The 24813-nt window shown below is 38.0% G+C and overlaps 1 protein-coding gene across 31 annotated transcripts in view; it reads left to right on the top strand.

Moving 5' to 3' along the window:
• CAMK2D (calcium/calmodulin dependent protein kinase II delta) overlaps window positions 1-24813 on the top strand; it is a 308358-nt gene that overhangs the window by 149988 nt on the left and 133557 nt on the right. For all 31 annotated transcript variants that reach the window (XM_005207624.4, XM_010805904.3, XM_059887553.1 and 28 more), the window contains 1 exon segment: window positions 6364-6418. In XM_005207624.4, coding sequence (XP_005207681.1) covers window positions 6364-6418 — 55 coding nt within the window.

The following is a 24813-nucleotide window of genomic DNA, read 5'->3' on the forward strand; positions in this document are numbered from 1 at the left end:
TTATTTTACTTTTGAGTACTGAATAGTGGCTTATTTTGCATTTATTAATGAGGCATATTGCTCAGAATATTGTCAAAATACATAACTCAAGCAACTTTAGAAATTTATGTGTCCAATATCTAAAATTAGAATAAACTATAGTTTGTGTCTGATCAGTTTGTTTGCCTTTGACAGCTAAATCAAATCTCCAAATGTTTTATACCCAAATTTTAGAAGTTTCTTGTTAAGACAAGTGGAAAAAAATCAATTTATGAATGGTATATGACTATTGACTTTGACAATAAACAAAAGAAATATCTGTATATCTTTATGTGCTTTCCCTTTTTATTTAATTTAAAATAAAATAAACTATATATACATGGATTCATATTTCAAAGAAATAGAGGGCATGTATTTTTCAAATCCATACAACCTAAATTAATATTTTTATCCTGGGGCAGTTTTTAAAATAATGCTGTTTTCACAAGTGCTGGGGAAGATGCAGAGTAATTGGATCACTTATACGTTGTTGGTGGGAATGTAAAAGGGTCCAGCACTCTGGGAAACAGTTTGGTAGTTTCTTCAGAAATCAAACATGCAACTGTCATATAAGCCAACTATTAAAATTATAATCCTGGGCATTTATCCTATAGAACTGAAGACTTAGGGTCACACAAAACATACACACAAAATTTCACAACAGTTATTGACAGAAAAACCAAAACTTAAGAGGGAAAAAAAAAAGCCCAGATGTCCTTCTATGGTTGACTAACTATGGCACATCCATATAATGAGCAGTAAAAAGGGATGAGCTGTGGATGGACACAGCAACCAGAAAGTGAAAGCGGCTCAGTCATGTCCGACTCTTTCTGACCCCGTGGGCTATACAGTCCATGGAGTTCTCCAGGCCAGAATACTGGAGTAGGTAGCCTTTCCCTTCTCCAGGGGATCTTCGCAACCCAGAGATCAAACCCACGTCTCCCGCATTGCAGGCGCATTCGTTACCAGCTGAGCCACAAGGGAAGCTCAAGAATACTGGAGTGGGTAGCCTATCCCTTCTCCAGCGAATCTTCCAGAAACAAGAATCGAACCGGGGGACAACAACCAGAGAATTATGCCTAATGAAAATGAGAGTCCCATAAAATTACATACATTATTTCACTTTTATTTCATTCCTGAAATGATTAAACAGTACAAATGGGAAAGAGATTAGTAATTGGCTGGGATTAGGAGGGCCTGAAGAGAGCAACAGGAGTGATCCTTAGAGTTGTTTCTGTATCCTGACTGGATCCATGTCAACATCCTGGCTGTGATGTTGTACTGCTGCTAAGTCACTTCAGTCATGTCCGACTCTGTGCGACCCCATAGACGGCAGCCCACCAGGCTGCCCCGTCCCTGGGAATCTCCAGGCAAGAACACTGGAGTGGGTTGCCATTTCCTTCTCCAATGCATGAAAGTGAAAGGTGAAAGAGAAGTCGCTCAGTCGTGTCCGACCCTCAGCGATCCCATGGACTGCAGCCTACCTGGCTCCTCCATCCATGGGATTTTCCAGGCAAGAGTACTGGAGTGGGGTGCCATTGCCTTCTCCGGTTATGTTGTACTATAGTTTTGCAAAACGTTACCTTTGGTACATAGGAACGAAAGCTAACATAATTTACATAGCAAATTGTCTAAAAGTAAAATTTAATTACAAAATTTTAAAATGGTGTTTTATTAAATGTATTACTCATGTTATAAGAAAGATTAAGAAAAACAAAGCATTTATGCAGATTTGCCTTCAGTTTTCTAGAAATGTTGCTTTTATTTTGCATTTGGTTTTGGGTGGTTCTTTGTTTTGTATTTGTGAAGTTGGCTGTCTAGAAATGACAAGCTTTGTCACAAGAGCCAAGAGTAATGGTTGAGCTGAAATTTCTATCTAGAGTAGTGCCATTTGACTGTTATAATTCTGAGACTAATAGATATGTTTTTAAATTAACAAATGAACTAAATATTGGCATTCCTGTTTTTGAGAGGGGCTTCCCTGTTAGCTCAGTTGGTTAAGAATCCTCCTGCAATGCAGGAGACCTGGGTTTGATCCCTGGTTTTGGAAGATCCCCTGGAGAATGAAAAGGCTACCCACTCCAGTATTCTGGCCTGGATAATTCCATGGACTATACAATTGGACAGAGTCACAGAGTTGGACACGGCTGAGCAACTTTGACTTCAAACTTTTACTTTTTTGAGAAGACTTGGTGTCTTGCATGACCGAACTTAGCTAATGCTTGCTCTAGTCATGAAATATATGTAATTAACTGCCAGTGAGACTATAAAAAGTACCTGACTTACAAGCTGTCATTTTTGCACCCCAGTATGTGAGACAAATCTACAACCTCAATCCTCGCAACAGAGAAAACTAAAAATGCAGAGCTCCCCTCATTTATAACCAGGACTGTTGCTCAGAACTCACAAACAGGGACTATGAGGATGCAATACAGTCTGTTCTGTATGAGTGACTCTTTTAGTAGTATGATAACTTTGCCCTACTGTGTTTAGTTTTAGGGATTTATAATATCATTCAAGAGAGAGAGGAAAAGTATTAGGGTTTGGGTCAGCTAAATTTGGAAACATTTTAGCCTCAGAAGCACCTTTTCCACCCTTATAGGTCTCCTACTTAATGCCTTAGAATTTAACTGTCTATCCTGGATAACTATTACACTTGCTTCTACCTTTGAGCAAACTTCCCAAAGGTCCCCAGGTGGCTCAGTGGTAAAGAATGCACCTGCCAGCGCAGGAGGCACAGGTTCAGTCCCTGGCTCAGGAGGATCCCCTGGAGAAGGAAATGACAGCCCACTCCAGTGTTCTTGCCCAGACTAAATGCACACACACACTCTCTGTGTCAAGGAAAAAGGACTGCTGAAAGAATGATGATAACCTTTTTTCTCAAGTGCTTTTCTCACTAACTTCTTTAAAATGTCTTTCTAGAGGCATCTTGGGGCTGACTGTAACTAGGTTAGCTGTGTGCACCCGTATGGGCCGGTTGTGGCGATAGCATAGAGCAGTCATAGCAAGAACCGGGGCAGCCTGCCTCCTCGTGCGGCAGCTGCGGCGCTCTCACGGCTGGCTCTGCAGTCTGGGTTGCCAGCTGTGGTGAACAGAGCATCCCATAATTCCTCTGGTGTGAAAAGGAATTGGGTTATTTATGTAAGCTTTTGTAAAAGTAAATACGATTTTCAACCCATAAGCAACTATTAAACAGGAAAAAAGGATAAAAGAATGGATACTTTTGACCGACAGAGAAGGCTTGAGAGAAAAGGAGATGTCTGACTATGCAAAACACCATCTCCAGGCTCTCAAACATATCAATAACAGGAGACTAATAGTTGAAGAGCTAGAAGTTTTAAACGGAAGCAAACCCTTCCTCAGAGCAATTGTACACGTATGGCACATCCATGTGAAGACTGTATGACATAGTTTGGTTAATAAATGAAAATTGTAATTTCATTTAGTTATGTGTTTTTAGTTGTTTATTTTTAAAAGGCAGTGGAAGGAAGGAAGGAAAATCTTGGGGAAGGTATAAAGAAAATGTGTATTTATCCCATGTAAAGATAATGCTAATTTTTTTTCCTGCTGTATCAATAGCAGAATTCGTTCACAATTAATCTCACCTGGTCAAATGGCTGGTTAGAAATAGTAGAGATCATTTTAGAGTTGTGTAATGCAAAATGATTGAACTTCATCACATGGTTTATTTTTAACCATTATCATATGCTTCCTGACAAAATGCTTTGGTGAAACTTGTTTTGACCCCACATAATGTAAGTTTGATGATCAGGCTTGAGCAACTCTTGACTTGTTCAAAAAGTGATTCATTTCCAAATGATAATTATATCCAGGTATTGTATTAATAAGGTAGTGGTAATCTAAGAAATTTTATTACAGATATAACCAGAAATTAGTACTGCTTCTCCACTTGTACCTGAAATTTCTACCTCTGTAGCCATACCATTATTTCAACGTACACGTGGAACTCTGCTCAATGTTATATGACAGCCTGAATGGGAGGGAATTTTGGGGAGAATGGATACATGTATGTGTATGGCTGACTCCCTTTGCTGTTTACCTGAAACTCTCACAACATTGTTAAAACTGGGCATACCCCAATACAAAATAAAAAAGTTTTTAAAAATTAAATATAAAAAGCCCACAGAATGAGGTATCTATGCAACTATGTCATATAAGAAAATCAGTGAGTTATCACCCATGGTGTGGCTTTCCTTACTGTGCTGAATGACTATGAGCAGAAGACTCATCATTGAGCTGAACTTTTGATTTTCTTTGGCAGAATAAATTTAAGCAAAGGTAGCAGGAAAATTAAAAACAGATGCCTGAGATGTAAGCACACAGCAGTCTTCATCTTTGTCACTCCGAATTTATGGATGCAGCTTGTAATCTCTGATATTGCCAAATTGAAGGATACTTGTCACACAATTAAAGTTACAAGAGAAATGCACATTACTCATTTTGTTTCAGACATATATAGGTATACTGAGCTTTGATGATTTTGTTTTAGATATTTATATGTATACTGAGCTTTGATGAAAATGTTTATCCAAAAAGAGGGAAGAATGCCTAACATGTGACATAGTAAATGCTCAAAACCGATTTAATGAAAGACCATCTACTATTTGCCAAGTCTGTGTGGGATGCAAAGACTTCTAAAATATGGTTCCTGTTTGGTGGTGTTGATGAGAAGGAAATTCTGCGTACTAAAGAAAGGACAGATATTCGAGTTTGTTAATAAAAATAAAATAGGCTGCATCCTTAAATTCGAAGGTGACACTATGAGAAACAAGGTAAGAGGGACGCTTCAGCATGTTTACATTCCGTGTGCTCAAGAGACAAGCAGGGGAGCTGAGCTGAGCTGAAGTGGCCACACGCCCAGGTGCCTGTCATATGGGCCCCCTTCTCACGTTCGTGATAATAGAAAATCCACGTTTTACAAATGATAACCCACAATTATGGGGGAATAAATGCCTCTCTTTCTCTACTTTGGAGAAGTTTCTGGAGAGGAATTCAGAATAGACTTTAATAGTGGGCCAAGGATGATATCTTAAGGGGATGAAATTGGATTATAAAGAATGGACATTCTACTAAGCCTGTGGGCTTGGGAGTTTCATGAGTACTACAGACTCCCTTTGTGGATTACTGTAGCTTGTGTGACAGTGTGTGTCCTAGTGAAACCACATTTTCCATATGGTGGTCATCACTGCACCAGGATCATACTAAGGACAAGTCACAATATTAATCGACGTCATGATCCTTTTGTGGTGACCTTTGAAAAGCATTGTGTCCTATGAGTTGGTTGCTTTTCCTGGCCTCTGTTGCTCCCAGTGAAAGCCAAGCTACCCTAAGTGATTATATAAATAGGAAGAATTTACCATCTATGGGGGTGAGTTGGGGGAGTCAGGGGGCTTATTTGAAATAAATAGAAAGAAGAACAGTACGAGAGTTTTACATGTGTGGTTATTTTGCAGTAAACAATGAGCACATTTAAATTCAAAAGAGAGAAACTTTGGTTTCTCTCTGTTTCTCTCTGTTTAGCTCTCTGAAAAAATTTAAAGTATTAATTTGAGGAACTAGTAGATTATCTTATTAAAAGTTCTAGCTGTACATCTTTAAAACTTTAAACTTTTCCTTTCGTATTAGAGTCTAGGCGGTTACCAACGTTGTGGCAGTTTCAGGTGAACAGCGAAGGGACTCGGCCATACATGTACATGCATCCATTCTCCCCCATCTAGCTTTACATTTTTGACTGATGACTTGTTAAATGGATTTTGGTGACTTGACTTTAGAAGTAGCGTAATAAAAAAAAACTGTTTTGACAGGTTAGCTGGGGAGTGCTATATAGAAATTCCCCAGAAAAAAGGGTGAGCAGAGGCAAGGAGACCACTTGCTAGTCTCCTGAAGACCTGAACTAGGATGATAGCAAAGGGAATGGCAGGGAGAGGCTCTCAGAGGTCGAATGGCCTAAAGCCTGTTAACTTTGAACATACAGAGATATAGCAATTATTAATGTTTAATTTTCACATGGCAGTATGCAAATTATTTTACCTTTATTTAATATTCTCAACCTTTCTGTAAAGTGTAGGTATTGTTATCTTTGCAAGTTAATTAATTTGCTTAAGATCACACAGTTAATAATTATCAGAATCAGAACTTAAACCTAGGATCTGTGTGAACCCAAGCCCTGCTAATAAAGGATTCTGACTCATCAGAGGCTAAAATAGTGTTGCTCACATTTTAATTTAGGAGACAGATGCCTATTCAATGCCTGGCTTAAAGTTGATTGTTGGCATACATATAACACAAACTGTCTTCTCTTTTTCCTTTTTTCTTCCGTTTTAGTGCGACTTCATGACAGCATATCAGAAGAGGGCTTCCATTACTTGGTGTTTGATTTGTAAGTACAGCATACTTTGTGTTTGGTGTGTTTTTTGCTATTTATTTGAAGATTTTGAGTTAAAGATCATTTTTTCTCCAAGTAGGAGTCCAAATTAATGACCTGATAATATTTTCAAATGTAATTCTTTTGAAAAAAGGTGAATACTCAGCATCGTTTATTTAAAATTTAAGTTAATCTTCCTAAGGGAAATAGTTAAGAGGGTTTCCTTTGGGATTGTTCATTGTGATCTCATAAGTAGTTCTCAGTTTACAATGTACAATGTAAACTGAGTGAACAATGATGCACCTCAGTGTACATAAGTATAATTTTCCATTGAATTTGTAAAAGTATTTGTAACTATCTTACATAAAAAGAAGACTCAAGAACCCTTGAGGTGTGTTATTTCAGGGGTTCTACAACATCATCAAACTCCCATCTTTTACCCCAGCTCACTGTCTTGTTCTCAGACTGGCATGGTTCAACTTACTACATGCAGACATGGTAACCTAAACTGGAAGATATTGTACCGTATTTTTTTTTAAGAATGAACAATTCATCTAGTAAACCTTCCATTTTTCACCTCATGGGCCAGGACTAGGTCACATGCCTGCCCCTCACCAGTCACTGGCAAGAAGAATGGAAACACCAAAATTTACTTACACTAAGAATTAGAGACCAAGGTTCTATTAATAAGAATAAAGGGAAAACCATGCTCTTGGGAAGCACTCCATAGCATCCCACCTGGCTGAATGGGATATAGTGAGACAGGCCACACACAATACTTCTTGGGGTTAAATAAGAATATACTTTCTGAAAATCAAATTGATACTCCAAATCAAAAATGTCTGTATTGCATAACTTAGTAATTTTGGTTCTTGGAACAATGTCCATGGAAACTTGTTACTCTAAATTCAGATAAAGCTTGAAAGATGTTTATTGCATTGTTCTTTATAGGAGGCTGGGAAGAGGGGGAAGAAAACCAACTTAAGGATCCAATAATGGAGAATCAGTTTTCTTAATTATAGTGCATTCATATGATGAACTACTCTCGAGCATTTATTGGGATATTTGGGGAATAGATAAGAAAAAAATATCATTTCATCTAAAATGTGTCTAATGACAGGTTAATACTAGGTTTGGTTAGTTCAGTCCTCCAATGATGTCTTTAAAAAACCAAGATCATTCCATCTTTCAGTCTGTTCCTTGTAGTTTGTGGGTTTATCCTCACTCTCAGATACCTCTTACGTTCTCACATTTGGTGCCTCATTTCAGCTACCATGGTGACTTGCGAAGGCAGGGGAAAAAAGGGAATATTAATCCCATTTATATATTTTTATTTATCAGGAAAACCTTTCCCAGCAGTCCCTCAGAAGATATCTGATAGTGCATTATTGTTTAGAATTGCTTCTGATGCACATATCTGAACCAAGTAGTATTAAAGGGGATAGAATAATAGCAATTGGCATTGACCAACCATAAGTTCAGTCCATAGCAGGAAGGGAAGTCTTGCTTATTGGGGATAGGAACCCAGACATGTCTGCTGTTACTATGAAATGTGTTGCAATTATTCTTCAATGTTTAAAGTTTAAGAGGAGAGTTATCAACAATTCTCATCAAAATCCTTTTCCAGTAAGTGAGATTAATAAACTAGTTAAACACAGTCCAGTAAGTTAGCATCAAGCTTTAGAGACAATTGGAAAACAATAGCTAAAAGTATAGATGTTCAGTGAGTAAAAAGAGATTATAACAGATATAAATAATCCTCTATTTGTGGTGGTATTCTAGGGAGAAGAAAAGTAGCTTTAGAAAAATGCACATTTAAAACATAGTTAAGAAAAGTATAATCTTAAAGATATCGATGAAATACTTATGGAAAAAACTGGAAGTTACTTTGCCAATCAGTTCCAAGATAAAATAACTACTTAAATTCCTAAAGATGGAATGTTCTCTGTGTTTGTCCTTTTGATGATGGTTTTGGCAGTGTGGTACTTGTGCATACTTCCTGTGGAATGTCAGCTATTCAGAATCTAATGGGAAGTTCTATTTTTATAGGTGTGTTGAGGCTTCTTCTAGTGGAATACTTCTCCTTTTCTAAAAAGCAGAACAGAAAGGGCCATGAGTTCTTAGTTTCTTTTTGCTATTATTTACATTTTTTATTCAAGTATCTGTCCTTAGTTTCCAACTACAAAGTATTAATAGTCAGTTTTGCAAATAGACTCAGGAATCAGTGCGAAAGGCCTTCATGAAAGTGAAGATATCTTCACAGCAAATACTGAACTGCTTTATTTTTTTAGAATCATATTCCTCAAGGTCTGTCCCTAGCTGGTTTTTAGGCACACCTCAGCAACTCCGGGTGGCAAGAGATGTGGGTTTATCTGAAATCTAAGGGAAGGTAAGACAGTGAAGTAATGGAGCTAGAATTCTAGTCCTCAGGGAGGGGCCTAAAGGCAGAGCCATCGGCCTTAGGAAATAGAGCAGATCCAGTCCATTTCTAGGACTGATGGCTAATAAGGCTTTGACAAGGGCAGTCATTTGAATATGACTTAATATTTTCAGGAACTGCATGTCAGAAGAGATCTGTATTGTGTGTTTGGTGGGTGAATATACACAATGAAGTATAGAAACATCACACTCTTAGGTAAATATTTTAAGAGAATAATTAAGGCTTACTGGAAAGCCTGCTGACCCAGAATGGAAAGATTTAAGTTTCAGGCTCAGAGCTACCTGGGGCTAAACATTTTACATTCTTTTCTCTAAGCTTCATTTTTCTCAAATAGAATGAGGCCATGGGACCAGATGAAAAACTTGTTAGACGTTTAAGTTCTTTTCTGTTCTATGAAGCCAGAATGCTTTTTGCATCCATTTGAGATTTCTGGTAGAATTAATGGAACTCCTGATGCCATTTTTAAATATTAGGAAATTTCTTACGAGTCCTAACTATTGGAGAAAAATGATATCATTGTGTCTTTGAAAAGAACAATTTTTTCCCCTAGCGAACACACATCTTCGTACGTGAAGTACTTTTTTCCCTCTGTTTTAAAGCATTTGTGTTTTTGTCCCCAGATAAGAAATTCTATTTATTAAATATGTGATAGATGCCTGCTAAGAGCAAGATACTTTGTCTAATGCTTTAGAGAGGAAGAAAGCAGTGTTTTTGAGCATTTTAAAATAAATGCCCCATTTAGATAAATTCAAAAAGAAATACTCTGAGAGATGCTGTGCCTTGTCCTCCTGCCCTATTTTATCATATATGTACTCGTCCGAAGTCCTGGTCAAATTGCATGTTTTGTGGTTGTTAGGAAAACATGTATATTTTTAATTTTTACAAATTTCAAATTACAGTGCTAAAAATTTTCAAAATACACCCCGTATAGTGGGGAGCTGAAGGAACACTCGGTATGTAGTCACTCTGCACGAGGCTCTGCAGATGAGCTGGTTGGAGGGAAGGCAGATGACCACTTTTTGCCTTCGAGAAAACATAACTAAATATTCTTGCATTTTATCACATACTAGAATATTTTGGTTATATAACCAACAGGTCAGCAGAATTTACAACACACACACAAATATAACAAGTTTCATAGTGTCTTAAAACATCTGGTATATACTCCTAGTCACTTGGTCATTTTTATGGTAATGTGGTAAAATTCTATTATGCTGATAATACTCTCCAGTATTTCACAAGGCATATGTTTTCCAATGAGTATTAATTCTTTTGGAAGGTGAAGGGCTAGTTTTAATTTTTTTTCTGAATACCTTTTGTTTTTATTCACAGAAAATTTTATCTGCCTTAAAACCTACTAAGCATAATATTTCCTTTAATTTACATCTCTAGAACACTGTAGATAACAAACAATAGTAGCAAAATAATTTCACACTCAGACCAAAATGTGAAAGCAAACTGTGGAAGACTATTTTCTGTTGTAAAACAGTACTTGAGAACAAGTCTCTAGGTTAAAGTCCTGTCAAGAGAAAGAAAATAAATCAATAATTATAGCATAGGCTGCCTTGTGCCATGATATTGTGCCACGTACACATATTGAAGAAAAGAGTGAACGTGATGAACCCTGGTCTACTAACATCCAGGTGGATGATAGTAAGTCCCTGAAATGTATAAGGTGTTGGTAGGAATAAAGTAAAAAGGTACTGTGGACCTTCCATATCCTCAGGTTCGACATCCCAAAATTCAACCAATCTTAGGTCAAAAAAGCAAAACTTGAATTTATTGCAGCTGGCAACTATAAGTATTTGCATTTTATTAGGTATTATAAGTAATCAAGAGATGGTTTAAAGTATAATGGAGAATATATGTATAGTATGGCACTTCCCAGGTGGCGCTCTTGGTACAGAATCCGCCTGCCAATGCAGGAGACATAAGAGACATGGGTACACAAGAGACACAGGTTTGCTGTCTGGGTCGGGAAGATCCCCTGGAGTAGGAAACGGCACCCTACTCCAGTGCTCTTGCCTGGAAAATTCCATGGATAGAGGAGCCTGGCAGGCTACAGTCCATGTGGTTGCAGAGTTGGACATGACTGAGCAACTAGCACAAAGCAAAGTAGGATACCATTTTATGTAAGAGACTTGAGCATGCTCAGATTTTAGTATCTGCTGGGAATTCCCACAGATCTTGAGGGATGACTGTAAAATCTGTCTGAAAATATTTTTTAGAACAAAGTTGAGTCTGTGGAATTTTGCTTTTAGTTGGGAGTTTATATGTAAGAAACAGTCAGTTGACTTAAAATGGAGGGTATTTTAATGTCAAAGAAACTCTGGATGCTGTAAGTTATTGTATTTTTTTATCTGTTTTCAAAAACAGAATTGTGTTTAAATCAAAACATATTGGCTATTATTAAAATGAAATTTAATGTCCATTCCAGCAGAAAGCTATAATTCTAGAACTGTAGAAGTTCAGTGATGGGAAAATACAGGTTTCACAAGGTTATACTAAATAATTTCAGTGTTCTATTTCTTGGAGAATTAATAAAATGGTAATGATTGTGTTCCAAGCATACCCTGCTTTATTACTTTGCTTTATTGTGCTTCAAAGAAAATGCATTTTTTACAAGTTGAAGATTTATGTAGCCCTGCATCCAGCAAGTTTATCAGTCTCATTTTTTTCGAACAACATTTGTTTACTTTATATATCTGTGCCACATTTTGATAATTCTCACAGTGTTTCAAAACCCTCCACCAGCAAAAGAATTATGTCTTGATGAAGGCTCAGGTTAGCATTTTTAAGCAATAAAGTATTTTTTAATTAAGGTGTGTTCTTTCTTTTAGGACATAATGCTATTGGACACCTAAAAGACTACAGAATAATACAAACATAACTTTTACATGCACTAGGAAACCAAAAAACTCATGTGACTTGCTTTACTGTGATATTCGCATTATTGTGGTGGTCTGAAACAGAGCCTGCAGTATTTCAGGGGGTATGCCTGTGCATTTTTTAGGAAAAAACAAAAAACATTTTAAATGACTGACATCCTGTACTTTGAATAGAAAGGGGTAGAGACACTCATATGCTTTTGATTCCTTTCTGAGTAAAAGGCTAAAAACTAACACTCAACTTTTCTCATGTATTATGGTGCTGCTCCAAGGTGGCAAACTCAACCCTTTCACCACACATCATAATTCTTTAATGTTAACAGACACCGAGTTTGTGTGGGATAAGATGCAACCTCGTTTCATGAGTACTTTTTAGTTGACAACGTACAGGAGGAAGGAGGCTCTTCAAATGAATATCATCTGATGCTTCTTTAGAATTATTGTCAGGGATAATTGTGTTAAATGCCAAAGGACTAATCGCTGTTTCATTTGTTCACTTTAATTAATTTTCATTCTTTAATGTAAATCTGGATTTTCTTGAGACTATATCAATTCCCATATTTGTCTTTATAAAGTAGGGAAAACATTATGCAATTTGGGACTTTTGGAAACTTTTAACTATTATACTTTTAATAAGATATCTTTTTAGAGGAGTTTTGGGTTCAAAGCAAAGATGAGCAGAAGTTTCTGAAAATTCCCAGAAAATAGCCCTATCTCCAAACATGCATAACACTGTTGACTTCCCACACACAGTGGTGTATTTGTTGCAGTTGAGGGCTCTACAGTGACCCATCATTATTGCCCGAAGTCCATAGTTTTCATTGGGGTTTACTTGTGGTATTGTACACTGACTGGGTTTTTTTGGTAGTTTAATCCAGAATAATTTCATTGTCTTAAAAATCCTCTGTGCTCCAACTATTCATGTCACCCTTCTCTCTGACTAGAAACAACTAATTGTTACATTGTCTCCATAGTTTTGCCTTATCTAGAAAGTCATGGTTGGAATCATATAGCATGTAACCTTTTCAGATAGGCTTCTTCCACTTAGCTATATATATTTATGTTTCCTCCATGTTTTTTCATGTCTTGATAGTTCGTATCTTTTTAGCACTGAATAATAATTCCGGCGATGAGCTGCAGTTTGTTCATCCAACTTCCTGCTGAAGGACATCTTGGTTGTTTCTGAGTTTTGGCAGTTATGAATAAAGTTGCTGTAAACATCCATGTGCAGGTTTTTGTGTGGACTTAAGTTTTCAGCTCCTTTGGGTAAATACCAAGGAAAACAATTACTGGATTTTATGGTAAGAGTATGTTTCAGTTCAGTTCAGTTGCTCAGTCGTGTCCGACTCTTTGTGACCCCATGAATCGCAGCACGCCAGGCCTCCCTGTCCATCACCAACTCCCAGAGTTCACCCAGACTCACGTCCATCGAGTCAGTGATGCCATCCAGCCATCTCATCCTCTGTCGTCCCCTTCTCCTCCTGCCCCCAATCCCTCCCAGCATCAGAGTCTTTTCCAGTGAGTCAACTCTTCACATGAAGTGGCCAAAGTACTGGAGTTTCAGCTTTAGCATCATTCCTTCCAAAGAAATCCCAGGGCTGATCTCCTTTAGGATGGACTGGTTGGATCTCCTTGCAGTCCAAGGGACTCTCAAGAGTCTTCTCCAACACCACAGTTCAAAAGCATCAATTCTTCAGCACTTAGCCTTCTTCACAGTCCAACTCTCACATCCATACATGACCACAGGAAAAACCATAGCCTTGACTAGACGAACCTTTGTTGGCAAAGTAATGTCTCTGCTTTTGAATATGCTATCTAGGTTGGTCATAACTTTCCTTCCAAGGAGTAAGCGTCTTTTAATTTCATGGCTGCAGTCACCATCTGCAGTGATTTTGGAGCCCAGAAAAATAAAGTCTGACACTGTTTCCACTGTTTCCCCATCTATTTGCCATGAAGTGAAGGGACCAGATGCCATGATCTTCGTTTTCTGAATATTGAGCTTTAAGCCAACTTTTTCACTTTCCACTTTCACTTTCATCTAGAGGCTTTTTAGTTCCTCTTCACTTTCTGCCATAAGGGTGGTGTCATCTGCATATCTGAGGTTATTGATATTTCTCCCGGCAACCTTGATTCCAGCTTTGTTTCTTCCAGTCCAGCATTTCTCATGATGTGCTGTGCATATAAGTTAAATAAGCAGGGTGACAATATACAGCCTTGACGTACTCCTTTTCCTATTTGGAACCAGTCTGTTGTTCCATGTCCAGTTCTAACTGTTGCTTCCTGACCTGCATACAGATTTCTCAAGAGGCAGGTCAGGTGGTCTGGTATTCCCATCTCTTTCAGAATTTTCCACAGTTTATTGTGATCCACACAGTCTGCCAAACTGTCTTTTAAAGTGGATGTATCATTTTGATTGGAGAAGGAAATGGCAACCCACTCCAATATTCTTGCCTAGAGAATCCTGTGGACAGAGGAGCCTGGTGGGCTGCCGTCTATGGGGTCACGCAGAGTCGGACACGACTGAAGCGACTTAGCACTCATGCATGCATTGGAGGAGGAAATGGCAACCCACTTTAGTATTCTTGTCTGGAGAATCCCAGGGACAGAGGAGCCTGGTGGGCTGCCGTCTATGGGGTCGCACAGAGTCGGACACGACTGAAGCAACTTAGCAGCAGCAGCATTACTTTGCATTCCCATCAGCAGTGAATGCAGAGTTCCTGTTGCTCCATATCCTGCTAGAACTTAAGGTTGTCAGTGTTTTGGACTTTGACCACACTGATGGATGTGTAGGGGTTATCTTGTTTTAATTTGCAAATGCCTAGTGACATGTGGTGTGGAGCATCTTTTCATATGCTTATTTTCCATCTGCTTATCTTCTTTGGTGAGGTATCCTTCAGATCTTTTGCCAATTTTTAAGTCAGATTGTTCATTTTCTTATTGTTCAGTTTTAAGAATTCTTGGTATAGTTGGATAACAGTCCTTCATCAGATGTTTTTGTAAATATTTTTCCCAGTCTATAACTTGTCTTCTCATTTCTTGACAGTGTCTTCTGCAGAGCAGAATTTTAAAATTTTTAATCAAGTTAACCTTATCAATTGTTTCTCTAATGGATCATGCCTTTGATGTTGTATCTAAAAGCCATCCCCATGTCTAAGGTCAGCCAGATAGTCTATGTTATCTTCCAGGATTTTTATAGTTCTATTTATATAGTTAGTTTTACATTTAGGTCTGTGACTCATTTTGAGTTAATTTTTGTGAAGGATGTAAGGTCTAGATTTAGGTTTTTCTTTCTTCTTTTTTTTTTAATATGTGTCTGTTCCAGCATCATTTGTTCAGGAGTCTCTTTTCTCTAATGTATTGCCTTTGCTCTTTTGTCAAAGATGAGAGACTACATTTATATTTGTTCATTTCTGGGCTTTATTTTCTTGTAATCTGTGCTTATTCTTTCATTAATACCACACTTTCTTTATTCGGATATAGCTTTATTGTAAGTCTTCAAGTCGGTGGTGTGAGTGTGTCATTGTTCTCTTTAAATATTACATTGATTATGCTTGGTCTTTTGGCTCTCCACATAAACTTTAAAATCGTGTTTTTGATATCCACAAAAGGACTTGATGGATTTTGATTGGGATTATGTTGATTAAGTTGGGAAAAACTGTCATCTTGACCTCCTACTCATCTACAAGGAATATCTCTTCATTTATTTAGTTATTTTTGTCTTTATCAGAGTTTTGTAGTTTCCTTATAAAAATCTTTTACATATTTTATTAGACTTGTATCTAAGTATTTCACTTTTAGGGAATAAAATGTAAATGGTAAAGTGTTTTTAATATAAATTTCACTTGGTCATTTCTGGCATGTAGGAAAGCTATAGATTTTTGCATGTTAACCTTTTATCCTGCTTATATTAGTTCAGGAATTTTGTTGTCAATTCTTTAGGGTTTTTCTCCATAGACAATCATGTCATCTGTGAATAAAGACCATTTTATTTCTTCCTTCCCAGTTTGTATACCATTTGTTTCCTTTTCTTATCTGATTACATTAGCGAGGACTTCTACTCTGTCAGAAAGGGATGATGAAAGAGGACATCTTTGCCTTGTTCCTGATTTCAGTGGGAAAATTTCATGTTTCTCACGGTTAAATATGATGTTAGCTTGTGGTATTATTAAAATGTTTTTTATGAAGTTGGGGAACTGTTGCTAGTTTACTAATAATTGCTGTTATGGATGGGTGCTGAATTTTGTTGGATGCTTTTTCTGCATCAACTGATACGATTATGTGATTTTACTGTTCTTGCCTGTCGATGTAATTGATGGATAACCTTGATTTTTGAATGTTAAACCAGCCTTGCATATTTGAAATAAATTTCTTTTGCTTGTGGTGAATAATTCTTTTTATTCATTGTTGTATTCAGTTTGTTAATATTTTGTTGAGGATCTTTTTATCTGTGTTCATGAGGGATATCAGCCTAAATTTTCCCTCCTTGTAGAAGTTTTATCTGATTTTGATATTTAGAGTAATGGTGGCCTAATAGAATGTGTTGCGGTGTGTTCACTCTGCTTCTGTTTTCTGGAACAAATTGTAAAGAAGTGGTTTCATTTCTTCCTTTAAGTGTTTGGTATAACTTACCAGTGAATCCATCTGCTTTCTGTTTTGGAAGGTTATTAATTATTGATTCAGTTTCCTTATTAGATAGGACTATTCAGATTGTCTGTTGTCTATTTCTTCTTGTGCACGTTTGGCCGATTGTGTCTTTCAAAGAATTGATCCATTTCATCTGAGTTATTGAATATGTGAGCATAGAGTTACTCATAATATTCCTTTATTATTCTTTTAATATCTGTGATATCTGTAATAATGTCTGCTCCTTCATTTCTCATATTAATAATTTATGTCTTCTCTCTTTTTATCATAGTAAATTTATCTGTTGAATTGATCTTTTCAAAGAACTAACTTTTTTGCTATTGTTGATTTCTTCTGTTGAATTCTTACTTTGAATTCTATTGATTTCTGCTCCAATTTTTATTATTACTTCATCTTACTTTGCATTTAATTTGCTCTTCTTTGTCTTATTTCCTAGTGGAAGCTTAGAGTATTAATTTTATGTCTTCCTTTCTGAAGTTGCATTCAGTGTTATAAATTTCCCTATATATAGTTAATCCCACAAATTTTGATAAGTTCTATATTTCATTTGCATTTAATTCAAAATATTTTAAATCCTCTCTTGTGATTTCTTCTTTGACTTAGGTCTTTTTTAATCTCCTAGTATTTGGATCTTTCAGTTTTCTTTCTGTTACTGTTTTCTAGTTTAATTCACTGTACTCTGAGAACAGACCTTGTGTGATTACTAACCTTCTAAACTTGTTAAGGCGTGTTTTATGACCCAGGATGTCATCTGTCTTGGTGAATGTTCCATATGGGCTGGAAAAGATGTGTATTATACTGTTGTTAGATGAAGTAGTCTATACATCTCAGTTATATCCAGTTGATTTATGGTGCTCTTGAGTTCAGCTATGTTCTTAATGATTTTCTGTCTGATGGGTCAGTCCATTTCTGATAGACAGGTGTTAAACTCTCCAACTGCAGTAGTGGATTCACCAGTTTTTTCTTACAGTTCTATCAGTGTTTGTCAAAAGCTAAGAGAATTCAGCACCACCAAACCAGCCTTACAACAAAAGCTAAAAGAACTTCTCTAGCAGGAAAAAATAAGAGAAGAAAAGACCCACAAAAACAAATCCTAAATGATTAAGAAAATGGCAGTAGAAACGTATATATCAATAACTACCTTAAATGTAAATGGATTAAAAGCCCCAACCAAAAGACACAGACTGGCTAAGTGGATATAGAGACGAGACCTGTGTATATGCTGCCTACAAGTGATGCACTTCAAACCTAAGGACACATACATGCTGAAAGTTCAACTCAGTCAGTTCAGTCTCTCAGTTGTGTCCGACTCTTTGCTATCCCATGAACTGCAGCACGCCAGGCCTCCCTGTCCATTGCCAACTCCTGGAGTCTACTCAAACTCATGTCCATTGAGTCGGTGATGCCATCCAACCATCTCATCCTCTGTTGTCCCCTTCTCCTGCCCTCAATCTTTCCCAGCATCAGGGTCTTTTCAAATGAGTCAGCTCTTTGCATCAGGTGGCCGAAGTATTGGAGTTTCAGCTTCCACATCAGTCCTTCCTGTGAATATTTCTGATTTCCTTTAGGATTGACTGGTTGGATTGCCTTGCAAAGTTAGGGGATGGAAAAAGATATTCCATGCAAATGGAAAGCAAAAGAAACAGGAGTAGTAATACTCACGTAAGTGTTTGTCATATATTTTGGTGTTGTATTGTTAGGCATATGCACATTAAGAATTGTTACATATTCTTGGAATGTTGACCCCTTTGTCATTAAGTGATGCCCCTCTTTTTCTCTGATAATTTTCCTTGCCTGGAAGTCTACTCTGATATTGATATAAATATTCTCACTTTCTTTTGCGTAGTGTTAGTAGGACATATAATTCTCCATTGTTTTAGTCTTAATCTGTATGTGTCTTTATAATCATAGTGAATTGCTTACTGACTGTGGTTATTTGTGCCTTTTTTTGATCCACTCTGACAGTCTCTTTTCATGTATCTGGAAAGTGATTATTGATATATTTGAATTAATATGTACCATATTGGTTACTGTTCCTTCCCATATTCTTACTGTTATCCTCCACATTTTTTTCTTCTTTTGGAAGTTTCTATTGTCATTTCCCCAAACAGAGATTCTGTCCTCAACTGGGTCCAGTTTACTAATGAGTTCATCAGTGGTATTCTTCATTATTGTTACAATGTTTTCTTTTTTATCCTGGTGTTTCTTTTTTGTTCTCAGAATTTTCATCTCTCTGCTTACATTACCTATACATTCTTGCATGTTGTCTACTTTTTTCCATTAATGTCTTTAACCTATGAATAATAGTTTTTAAAATTTCTGGTCTTTTAATTCTAACATTCCTGCCACATCTGATTTTGGGTCTGCTTCTTGTTAAGTTTCTTGCATGTGTGCATGTTTAGTTGCTCAGTCATGTCCAACTCTTAATTAGCAACCCATGGATTGTAGCCTACCAGTTTCCTCATCCATGGGATTCTCCAGGCAAGAATACTGGGGTGGGTAGCCATTCCCTCCTCCAGCAGATCTTCCTGACCCAGGGATTGCACCTGGGTCTCCTGCATTGCAAGCCGATTCTTTTTTTTTGTTTTTTTAATTAATTAATTAATTAATTTTACTTTACAATATTGTATTGGTTTTGCCATACATTGACATGAATCCGCCACGGGTTTATACGTGTTCCCCATCCTGAACCTGCTTCCCACCTCCCTCCCCTTCCCATCCCTCTGGGTCGTCCAGTGCACGAGCCCTGAGCACCCTGTATCATGCATCAAACCTGGACTGGTGATTCGTTTCACATATGATATTTTATATGTTTCAATGCCATTCTCCCATATCATCCCACCTTCGCCCTCTCCCAAAGAGTCCAAAAGACTGTTCAGTACATCTGTGTCTCTTTTGTTGTCTCCCATACAGGGTTATAGTTACCTTCTTTTTAAATTCCATATATATGCGTTAGTATACTGTATTGGTGTTTTTCTTTCTGACTTACTTCACTCTGTGTAATAGGCTCCAGTTTCATCCACCTCATTTCAACTGATTCAAATGTATTCTTTTTAATGGCTTAGTAATACTCCATTGTATATATGTACCACAGCTTTCCTATCCATTCATCTGCTGATGGACATCTAGGTTGCTTCCATGTCCTGGCTATTATAAACAGTACTGCGATGAACATTGGGGTACACGTGTCTCTTTCCCTTCTGGTTTCCTTGGTGTGTATGCCCAGCAGTGGGATTGCTGGGTCATAAGGCAGTTCTATTTCCAGTTTTTTAAGGAATCTCCAGACTGTTCTCCATAGTGGTTATACTAGTTTGCATTCCCACCAACAGTGTAAGAGGGTTCCATTTTCTCCGCACCCTCTTCAACATTTATTGCTTGTAGACTTTTGGATCACAGCCATTCTGACTGGTGTGAAATGGTACCTCATTGTGGTTTTGATTTGCATTTCTCTGATAATGAGTGATGTTGAGCATCTTTTCATGTGTTTGTTAGCCATCTGTGTGTCGTCTTTGGAGAAATGTCTGCTTAGTTCTTTGGCCCACTTTTTGATTGGGTCTTTTATTTTTCATAATTGAGCTGCAGGAATTGCTGCAAGCTGATTCTTTACCATCTGAGCTACTGGGGAAGTTTCTTAAAATGGGCTTTTTGCCTTTTGGTACGTCTTATATTTTTTTGTTGGAAGATGGATGTGATGTACTAAGTAAAAGGAATTGTGGTTAGTGGACCTTTAGTAATGTATTGGTAAGGTGTTGGGGGAGGGGAAGTGTTCTATAGTCCTGTGATTAGGTCTTAGTCTTTGGTGAGCCTTATCTCTTAGACTGTTAACTTCACCAGTGCTTCTCGGTTTTATTTATTCCCCCCTACCCTTTCAGGTGAACAAAATGGCTAGAGAATGCTGGAGTTCAATGTTTCCCTTTTTCCATTTGCATTGCTCCCTGAGTCAGTCAGACTCTGGTAAGACTTCCTCGTTCAGTTTAGTCAGTTCAGTGTCGCTCAGTCATGTCCAACTTTTTGTGACCCCACGGACTGCAGCAGACCAGGCTTCCCTCACCAACTCCATCACTAACTCCCAGAGCTTGCTCAGACTCATGTCCATCAAGTCGGTGATGCCATCCTATCTTCTCATCTTCTTGTCCCCCTCTCCTCTGGCCTTCATCTTTCCCAGCATCAGGGTCTTTTCAAATGAGTCAGTTCTTCCCATCAGGTGGCCAAAGTATTGAAGCTTCAACTTCAGCATCAGTCCTTCCAATGAGTTTTAAGGACTGATTTCCTTTAGGATTAACTGGTTTGATCTCCTTGCAGTCCAAGGGATTCTTTTCCAACACCAGAGTTCAAAAGCATCAATTCTTCGGCACTCAGCCTTCATTAAGGGTCCAACTCTCACATCCATACATGACTACTGGACAAACAATAGCTTTGACTAGATGGATATTTGTCGGCAAAATAATGTCTCTGCTTTTTAATATGCTGTCTAAGTTGTCATAGCTTTTCTTCCAAGGGGCAAGCATCTTTTCATTTCATGGCTGCAGTCACCATCTGCAGTGATTTTGGAGTCCAAGAAAATTAAGGCAGCCCTCATTGAAAAGAACAGAATGCTCTGCCATATTTCGAAATGGCTCCTTTTTCCATCTCCCTGCTGGAAGCACAGGAAGATTTTTCCTCTAGTATTCACTGTGACGACCTGCTAGAACTCCTGGAAGTCCGCCTTTCAATAACCGGGGGCCTCCCATGACCAGATGCCCCTGGGGTTTTATCTTCCAGGCTCGTCCACCCTGAGCCGTCAGCATTTTGTCGATAATAGTTCAGATTTTCCTACTCTGACACTGGTTCCTACAGAGGTTCCTGTTTCAGTAAGTTGTGGTTTTCTGTATGTGCCTGTCAGTTTCTTCAGTTTTGGGGCTAGCAGTCTGCCTTGTGACCTTATTTGACAGGTCTATGAAGCATTGTTAATTTTTTTAGTTTTTGTAACTTTTTACTTGTTTTCAGAACAAAGTGACAACTTCTGAGTTCCTTACATGTCAGACCAAAAACCAGAAAACCCTACACTTAAAAAAAAAAACAAACTTGAATATTATAAAATTAATTAAAAACTCCTAAATTGTTTGGAATTGAAATGACAAGCAAGGCATAGTCATTTATCAGCTGGAGGTCAGAAATCAAGGCTAGAAATTAAATTTTTTAGACACGTTTTAAGATTTTTAGAGGTCTGAGCTATGTGTTTCTCATATGCTATAAGCCACCAAGATTTATTATTTATTGATAGAATAAACAGCTGAAAATTATTCTTAATCACACTTCATTGGAAATTGTTGCCCAAAGTCATTAAAGAGATTTACTGCCTTTTTTGTTCATCCAGATTTTGAAAGCACAGTTTTCTCAAAAAGTTTGTTAAACAAAAATCTTGGATGCTTATTAAAGTGTTGCCTTCTTAATAAATGCCCTTCAGCTCCTGAGTCAGATGCTTCTCCTTGGACAAAGCTGGAATTGCTATCTTGGGTATTAATTGTCATTTTAGAGACAGCATCTCTGGACTGTCGGTGACATTCTGCTACATAAGAGAATCTGGAAAAGTTACAGTTTAAAAGATGTTGGACTAAGTTTAGCAGTCAGCTTCTTCAGGATGTGATGATATTTTCTGCCATGCTCTCATCCATTCCGTCTCCCAGCCTGGACTTTGTAGGCAGGAAGCCCAGGTCCCACTTGATCCCTGCTTGCTTTTCACTTCTGCTTGAGACACCCAGGCGTGGCAGGTGCTGCTGTTGGCTTGCTGTTAGTTTCCCCCCAAGCTTCGGCACATTAGACATTTTCTGTAAATAGATTTGCTATTATCATACATTCGTCCAATGACTAGAATACTGATTGGGTGCTAATTATATGCCAAGCACTTTGCTAAATACTAGAGTTAAAACCATGAATAAGACATAGTCCCTGCCCACCAGGAGCTTAGAGCCTAATGAGGAAGAGAGGCAATAAACTACCCTGAGCCCTGAGATGTGGTGAGCTCATAGGAAAGAGCGGTGCTGATGATCGCAGGGGTGAGGGGGGGGTGACTGTGCTGAGGCTTACAGGAGAAGGAGAATTTAGTCAGCCACAGACTCCATGTCCTTTCTGTAGTGTCAAGAGGAATGGCATGTGCAGTGCCCCAGAGGAAAGAGACTGTAGACAGTTGTAGATGTGTGCCTCAGTCTGGATGAGCCATTGATTTGAGGGGAGAAAGCACCATGAGGCTGTGAGACTCAAGAAACAGGCAGGGGCCAGTTCTCAAAACCCGTTCCTCGTTTTCATTCCTTGAACTAAAACCTGATTTCTAAAAGGGAGAATGAAGGGGAATGAGGTATAATGAGGTATTTTAGGAAAGTCATCCCAGATACAAGTTGGGAAACACTAGCATCCTAACATGAGATACTAGTTTCTGGAGCTAAGCAGTGCAGTGGGAATGCAGAACGTGGAAAGCTGCTTTGCATGCAATTTAAGAGATAGAAGTAATATATGGTGATTAATTGGACCTGAATCTCTTCTGTTGAAGCCTACTGTTGGTTTGAAAATTCCATTTCTAAAATAATTACAGTAATCTGATTAGAGAAAAGGATATTTTAATCTCTTTAATGCATTGACTGGCTAATTGATAGCTGTATAATTGAGAACAGTTAAAACAATGACCACCTGACCTGCCTCTTGAGAAACCTATATGCAGATCAGGAAGCAACAGTTAGAACTGGACATGGAACAACAGACTGGTTCCAAATAGGAAAAGGAGTACGTCAAGGCTGTATATTGTCACCCTGCTTATTTAACTTCTATGCAAAGTACATCATGAGAAATGCTGGGCTGGAAGAAGCACAAGCTGGAATCAAGATTGCCAGGAGAAATATCAATAACCTCAGATATGCAGATGACACCACCTTTATGGCAGAAAGTGAAGAGGAACTCAAAAGCCTCTTGATGAAAGTGAAAGAGGAGAGTGAAAAAGTTGGCTTAAAGCTCAACATTCAGAAAACGAAGATCATGGCATCTGGTCCCATCACTTCATGGGAAATAGATGGGGAAACAGTGGAAACAGTGTCAGACTTTACTTTTTTGGGCTCCAAAATCACTGCAGATGGTGATTGCAGCCATGAAATTAAAAGACGCTTACTCCTTGGAAGGAAAGTTATGACCAACCTAGACAGCATATTGAAAAGCAGAGACATTACTTTGCCAACAAAGGTCCATCTAGTCAAGGCTGTGGTTTTTCCAGTGGTCATGTATGAATGTGAGAGTTGGACTGTGAAGAAAGCTGAGTGCCGAAGAATTGATGCTTTTGAACTGTGGTGTTGGAGAAGACTCTTGAGAGTCCCTTGGACTGCAAGGAGATCCAACCAGTCCATTCTGAAGGAGATCAGCCCTGGCATTTCTTTGGAAGGAATGATGCTAAAGCTGAAACTCCAGTACTTTGGCCACCTCATGCGAAGAGTTGACTCATTGGAAAAGACTCTGATGCTGGGAGGGATTGGGGGCAGGAGGAGAAGGGGACGACAGAGGATGAGATGGCTGGATGGAATCACCGACTCGATGGAAATGAGTTTGAGTGAACTCCGGGAGTTGGTGATGGACCAGGAGGCCTGGCAGGCTGCAATTCATGGGGTCGCAAAGAGCTGGACACGACTGAGTGACTGAACTGAAAACAATGACGTTCTGTTAAAAGACACTTAGCAGACTCAGAAATAGTTACCAGATCAGTGTTTTGGAATTTTGACTATGAATAAAATAAGTAAAACATCTAAAAGTATGTAACTTTTGACAAACAAGCACATTGTGAAGGAAAAAATCCTGTCTTTACCAACCAAAGCAAGGATATAGACAGTACTGAAACATAGTAGGGACTCAGTAAATATTTATTGGATAAATGACTTGAATATTTGACATTTTAAGTAAGTAAAAAATATAGAAGCAATTATCAAATATGTTGGTTTCAGTTGCATATATTCATTCTTGATGTATACGTATATACTGGGTTGTACCAGTTCTGTGAGGGGATCAGGGCAGGTATCTACTTGAACAGAGTTACTCTTTCTCAGTAGTCTGGATAAAACTTACATAAATTATCAGTTTGCTAATTGATTTAATTTAGAAAAGTAGAACTGAAATATTTTAAATGGCCACTCATGATTTAGTAATAATTCTGTGGATAATATGTGACTAATAATATAATTTCAGTATGAGTATTTAAACATTTATTATGTCTGTGTATCTGTCTGTCTGTCTTTCAGCCCACCGTTCTTCCTGTTTAACCACCAAACTCTAGCCATCCAGCAAGCCATTTGTTTGTGTGCGTCTGTTATGTACAGTATTTGTTTCGTATGTGTTGGTATGGCTATCAATTTAAGATGTTGGCAGACAAGAATAATCGTTTCAAGGAAGATGTCTCTTTTGTTTAAAAAAATATATATTTGAGTGAG

This window comes from Bos taurus, chromosome 6 (genome assembly GCF_002263795.3).
Source record: "Bos taurus isolate L1 Dominette 01449 registration number 42190680 breed Hereford chromosome 6, ARS-UCD2.0, whole genome shotgun sequence".
Classification (NCBI taxonomy): Eukaryota; Metazoa; Chordata; class Mammalia; order Artiodactyla; family Bovidae; genus Bos; species Bos taurus.